The following is a 6,000-nucleotide window of genomic DNA, read 5'->3' as shown; positions in this document are numbered from 1 at the left end:
TGAGTCTCTAAATTATTGTCTTAGATAACTCTTATAAGAGTTTGTATTATTATCTCCACAATAGTGAATTTATTTGTATTATACTTTTGATTTTGGTGGTTTCACAATTATATAATTATATATAGTTATATCATATCATTTTCTACTCAAATTTAGTATTTAGCAATAAGTTATTTATTTTTTAATTTTTAAGCTAAATATTTAAATAACGAACATACATCAATAGTATACTTATTATATAAGAGACTTTAAAAGTAACGTTACATAATGTTAATTTTTCAAGTTTTAATATTTTTTTCATCTAGTGAGCCCAATCCTTAAAAACTACTTAATATTTATAAGAAAAAAATGTTAATTTTATACGTAAGAAAAACTTTGGACTTTAGATAAGATTAGTTTGTTAGCAATAAGATAAAATTGCACAAATGTTACCTATATACGTGCGAAAAACTTTAGACTCTAGATAAGATTAGTTTGTTAGTATTTGCTCATTATTAATCTGATTGGATGTTGAACGTACGAGTATTAACATATAGTATTTGCTTATATTATTAAATATAACTACTATTAGATATAATGAGTAGCAATTGTCCGTATTTCGGGATTCGGGTTGGATGTCGAACTAGGTGTGAAAAAGATGGTGTATTTCTTAGTACGTTATTTGTCCCACATTGAAAAATAATGGAGGTGTTGTCAATATACTACGTATAAATAGTAGAATTGTCTCACATTGAAAGATTAATATAAGGTAGGGTGATCTTATGATTATAAATAGAAGTCATCCTTGAAACTTGGGAATCAACCCAAAATTTTTGAGTCACTTAACTATTGTGAAATAGAGTTCTTAAGAGTTTCTATTATTAACGGTTAAAATTAAAATTTAACAAACTATAATTTTGTTGTCACTAAATTGTATGTTTGCTTATAGTGGCCAAAAACATAGTTGAGTTTATCTTTTACGCCTTTACGGTGGAATGATAGCAATAAGATGATCATAGGAGTATATATTACATGTGCTTTGTGAAAGAAAGAACAAAAAAATGAACTATGTGTATCAGTAATTAGAAGATTTAATTATTATTATTATTTTTATTATTATTATTATTATTATTATTATTATTATTATTATTATTATTATTATTATTATTATTATTATTATTATTATTATTATTATTATTATTATTTTGCAGGAAAGCAGGATCAATAAATAAAGATAAAGAGTTTTTTTGTACAAGATCCTAAATTACCTACAAGGGAGCCAGAATAGCCTCCTTATAAACATAAACAACCAAAAGGAAAACCAAACCAAAAATTTACAGAACCATTTCAAAGGGAAGATAACCTAAGAAGAACCAACACTTTGATCTTGCGAATAATAGTGACAGGGGTAGCTTGTATGCCTTTGAAGATGCGCTTGTTCCTTTCTTGCCATACGCGATAAAGAGCACACATCAAAGCACATCTACGCTGCTTCTTAAGCAACCCTTGTCCACGATTGTACACCTTGTACCAGTGGAAAATTTGAGGAAGAGAAGTAACAGGAGAGATCTTAAGCCACATAGCTATGGCTCGCCAAATTGCAGCAGAATGGGGACACTCAAAGAAGAGGTGAGAGTAGGTTTCAAGGCTAGATTCACATAGAACACACCTATTCACCATGACCAAACCTCTACTACATAGAGCATCAACAGTGGACAGCCTATTCTGAGCAGCCAAAAGAACAATCACCTTATGCTTAGGGTAGCAAAAAGAATCCCGAACAGTTTTACTTTGAATAAATGGCGCCCCCTTAGCACGAATCAGCTCATAAAATTGAGTCTTGTAATCATCCTACAATAAGAACATCCCTGCTTGCTCCAGATCCCCTCCTAGGTGTTGAACCAACAAGTCACGACAAGAAATAATGCTACTCCTGAACCATGAGTAGGAAGCAGTAAGTTGGAAGTCCCAAAGGTCAGTGCCCTTGAGAACATATGCCTCAACCCACTGAACCCAGATGGTCTCTGAATGAGTGATAAGTTTCTTAAGCCAAGACAACATTTGGGACTTATTCCAGCTAAGAACTTCCTTAATATCAACCCCACCTTCCTCACGAGGGAGACAAAAACTGTCCCAAATCTTGAAAACATGTTTACTCTGGCCATGTTCAATGCCCCAAAGGAAATCCTTACATAATTTGTTAATTTTCTTTGCAATACCCTTAGGCAGAAGCACACTAGAAACCCAAAAATTTCTCAGGCCAAAAATAACAGAATTTATAAGTTGAATTCTACCTGCATAGCTCAGAAGATTAGAAGCCCAATGACTCACCAGTCTCCGTATTTTGTCCAGCAGAAAATTGAACATAGATTGAGTAAGCCGAGAGCTAAGTAAGGGGATTCCCAAATACTTGACAGGAAAAGTCCCTTCCACGTACCCAGTTGAAAGAAGAATATGAGCCTTCAAATGAGCAGAAACACCCCCAAAATACAAGCTAGTTTTCATTGGATTGGCCTTCAGTCCAGAATAAGCAGCAAATCAGGAAAGACATGCATTGACAGCCTGTATAGAAGGCAGGTCTCCTCTAGTAAAAACCAAGAGATCGTCAGCAAAAATCAAATGCGTAAGATTAATCTTCACACATTTGGGATGATAAGAAAAACCAGGAGCACTAGGTAATTGTCACAGCAGGCGAGAGAGAACTTCCATGCAAAGAGTAAACAAATAGAGAGATAGAAGGTCGCCCTGTCTCAACCCCCTCCGACCAGGAAAGAACCCTTTAGTTATGCCATTAATATTAAGAGAAAAATGAAATGTCGTAACACAGGCCAAAACCCACTTAATAAACAAAGGGGGAAAACCAAATAACCTCAAACAATCTGCTAGGAAGACCCAATTCACTGAGTCAAAGGCCTTCCTAATATCAATCTTCAAGATACACCTAGGAGAGATGAGGCTTCTGTTACATTTATAAGCCATTTCATGTGCCAACATAGAATTGTCAAACAAGTCTCTCCCCTCAATGAAAGCAACCTTTTCTAAACCAACAATCTGTCCCAGCATAGGCTTCATTCTGTTAGCTAATATCTTACTCACAGTTTTATAGAACACCGTGCAACAAGAAATTGGTCGAAACTCAGTAACAGATTTAGGAGAGTCCCCTTTAGGGATCAAAGCAATAACAATAGAGTTGGCACCACAAGGCATATATCCCTTAGTAAAGAATTCCATTATAGCAGCAGTGAACTCATGACCAATGATGCCCCATGAATCCCTAAAGAACCCAGAAGAATAACCATCTATACCAGGACTTTTATCCCTCTGGATAGCAAAAAGAGCAGCTTCTATCTCAAGGTGAGTGACAGGAGCAACCAAGTGATCAGTAGTTGTAAAAGTATTATGAGCAAAGAGGGCCGCGGGGAGAGGAGTAACAACTTCATAAGTACCCAAGAGATCTCTATAATACCCTACGAAAGCATGAGCAACCTGAGCATGACCATGACAAAGAGTACCATTCACATCCTCAATAACCCCAATAGTGTTTCCAATTTTCCTAGCTTTAATGTGAGCATAGAAATATTTAGTGTTGAGGTCACTGAGGTGCAAATGTTGAAGCTTAGCCTTCTGAGAAAGGACCCTCATCTCAGCTTACTTTAACTTGTGATATTCATAAAGACACTCTTTCTCTTCAGCTAGAAGAAGAGTATTCAGAGGAGAAGCCTGCATATGCAATAGACAGTCTAAGAGTTTATTTTTAACTGCCTCAACACGTTGTAAAAGACCTGAAAACTCAGAGCAGTGAAGAGATTTAAGTCCCTTCTTCAAGTTCCTAAGTTTACAGAACAAAGAGTAAATTTTCCCTCCATGTGTGGGAAGCTGCCAACCCTGTGTGACACGGGCATGAAAATCAGGGGAGAGAGCCCAGCAGTTAAGATAACGAAAAGGCCTGACATAATGGGTGGAAGTGGGATTGATACTCAAAAGAATAGAAGAATGGTCAGAGACCCCAGCAGGAAGAAAAACCACAGTAGAAGTAGAAATATAGGTGTACCAGGCTGCATTCACCAAAGCCCTATCGAGCTTAGACAACTTAGGAGAGCCCCCTTGCTTGTTATGCCATGTAAAACGTCCACCAGTATAAGGGTGGTCTCCTAGATTACAAGCAACCACACAATCTCTAAACTCAATCATCTCCCTCTGATGGAGAATACACCCCAACCTCTCTTCAGCAACCAAAGACACATTAAAATCACCTAAGCAAGCCCAAGGGATTTTGTGCCCCATGGAAAAATAACGTAACCTATCCCATAAAACTAGCATGTCCACAGCCCTATTGTGAGCATAAACAAACGTAACCAAAATGCATTTCTGAGTAAGAAGATGAGTGACAAGACAATGCATATATTGTGCACCCTCCTCAAGAAGTTGAACCTTAACTGAACCAGGATTCCACAAAATCCATATTCTCCCTCGAGTATGAGAACCATAATTACTAAGTAAAGAAAACTTCATAAACCTTTTACGATGAATATCCTGAGCATACCTAGATTTGATATGAGTTGCAATGATGGCACCACAATCCACTTTATGTTTTAACAAGAAGCCTAAAACCTCCTGCTGTTTTAGGGGATCATTCATCCCCCCTCACATTCCAGGAGGAAATGATCATTGGGGCGAGAGGGGAGGCGAATACCCACCAGGCTCTAACTCCACCAGAACAGTCTCATGATCAACTCCCAAATGTACTGTAACATACTCAACTTCCGAGCTGTCAAGCAAAGAATAGCTATTCAGAGTAGAGGTAGGAACCATGTTCTTTGAGTGAACAGGCTTATTCCTGTGTGAGACAGAAATAAAACCCTCCTTATCAGGTGGTGCAACCTGTTTTTCCTGAGGACCAGAACTCACAGCAGCAGGAATAGACACTGGTTGTACAGGTTTAAAAACCTTGGTAGTCCTATTACACTTCTCTTTAGTATGTCCCACCTTCTTGCAAGTTTAACAGTAGTAAGGTACCCATTCATAAGTAATTTTCTACAAGATCTTACCACGGAATGGTGTTTGAAGTGATATAGCCTTGGGCAATTCTTTAGAAATGTCAACCTCCACTAAAAGTCTAGCAAAAACAATTTTACTCTTGTTAGTAGTGGTCTCATCAGCACAAATTGGTCGACCCATAAAACTAGCTATCTTACTAAGGGCTGTCTGTGACCAAAAACAAGGATCCAAGTTGGGAAATAGTACCCAGACAGGCACCGTAGTAACAACATCTAATTCAGCAGCAACTGTAGGGGACCAAGTCTTAAAAACTAGAGGAAAGTCGTTCAGATTCCATGATTCAGATTGAATGCTTATCATGTCTTCCCTAGTCAGGAATCGAAAATAGAACCAACCCCTAGAAAAATACAGTATTTAAGGAGTAGTAATATGGCCCCAATGTTTAGCGACCAACGTATTCAGTTCAATTATAGAGGTTTTATGACCCATGACAGTACTCACCAAGGTACAGCTCCAATAATCAACCTCATCAGCAATATTCGTCTCATCAATTACTACCTAACCAAGGGAAGCCTGGACATAATCAAGCGACATACCTTTTCTGGATGTCTTCAGGACCTTAGCATACGGCTGACGTTTAGAGACGACAGGAACCGGAGTAGGAGTAACAACCTTCGTACTCTTGTCCTTATCATTCAATCCAGAGGAAGGGTTGATTTGAGGAGCCTTGTCCTTCGAGCCAGAGAGAGAACCAGATCCTCTTTCTTGTGAATTCTTACCAAGAGAATACGACGATTTCCCAGATTTCTGCGAATTTAGGGTTAGGTAATCACCCAAAACCGCAGAACCTGGTGACTAGGGATGGCAGTGGGTCGGGGACCCGACCCAGACCCTGAGAGTCGGACCCTAATGGGTCGAGTACGGGTCTCATTTTTTCATACCCAATGGGTATGGGTCGGGTATGGGTCTTAAGAAAATATTTTGGGTCCGGGTCCGGGTCTAAGTTATGAGACCCATACCCGA

General features: G+C 38.2%; 1 protein-coding gene across 1 annotated transcript; it reads right to left on the bottom strand.

Annotated features, from left to right (window-relative positions):
- Window positions 1-1,326: 1,326 nt before the first annotated feature.
- On the bottom strand, window positions 1,327-3,621 carry LOC141620254 (uncharacterized). The gene is made up of 3 exons (XM_074437175.1): window positions 2,881-3,621; window positions 1,882-2,493; window positions 1,327-1,704 (listed from the first exon to the last, which is right to left on the bottom strand). The coding sequence occupies exons 1-3, from the start codon at window positions 3,619-3,621 to the stop codon at window positions 1,327-1,329; spliced, it is 1,731 nt and encodes a 576-aa protein (XP_074293276.1).
- Between the last annotated feature and the right edge of the window lie 2,379 nt (window positions 3,622-6,000).

Source organism: Silene latifolia, chromosome X (genome assembly GCF_048544455.1).
Source record: "Silene latifolia isolate original U9 population chromosome X, ASM4854445v1, whole genome shotgun sequence".
Taxonomy (NCBI): Eukaryota; Viridiplantae; Streptophyta; class Magnoliopsida; order Caryophyllales; family Caryophyllaceae; genus Silene; species Silene latifolia.
The sequence above is the reverse complement of the archived record's forward strand: the minus strand, read 5'-3'. Positions and strand labels throughout refer to the sequence as shown.

Bases quoted from the DNA above. Each gene is read 5' to 3' on its own strand.
- LOC141620254 (XM_074437175.1), bottom strand. From the start codon at position 3,621: ATGAGGGTCCTTTCTCAGAAGGCTAAGCTTCAACATTTGCACCTCAGT. The intron at 2,494-2,880 runs GTGAATTGGGTC...TCTGGACTGAAG, and splicing joins TTAGGAAGGCCTTTGACTCA to GCCAATCCAATGAAAACTAG. The intron at 1,705-1,881 runs GTTCAACACCTA...TTGGCTGCTCAG, and splicing joins TTTCTTGTCGTGACTTGTTG to AATAGGCTGTCCACTGTTGA.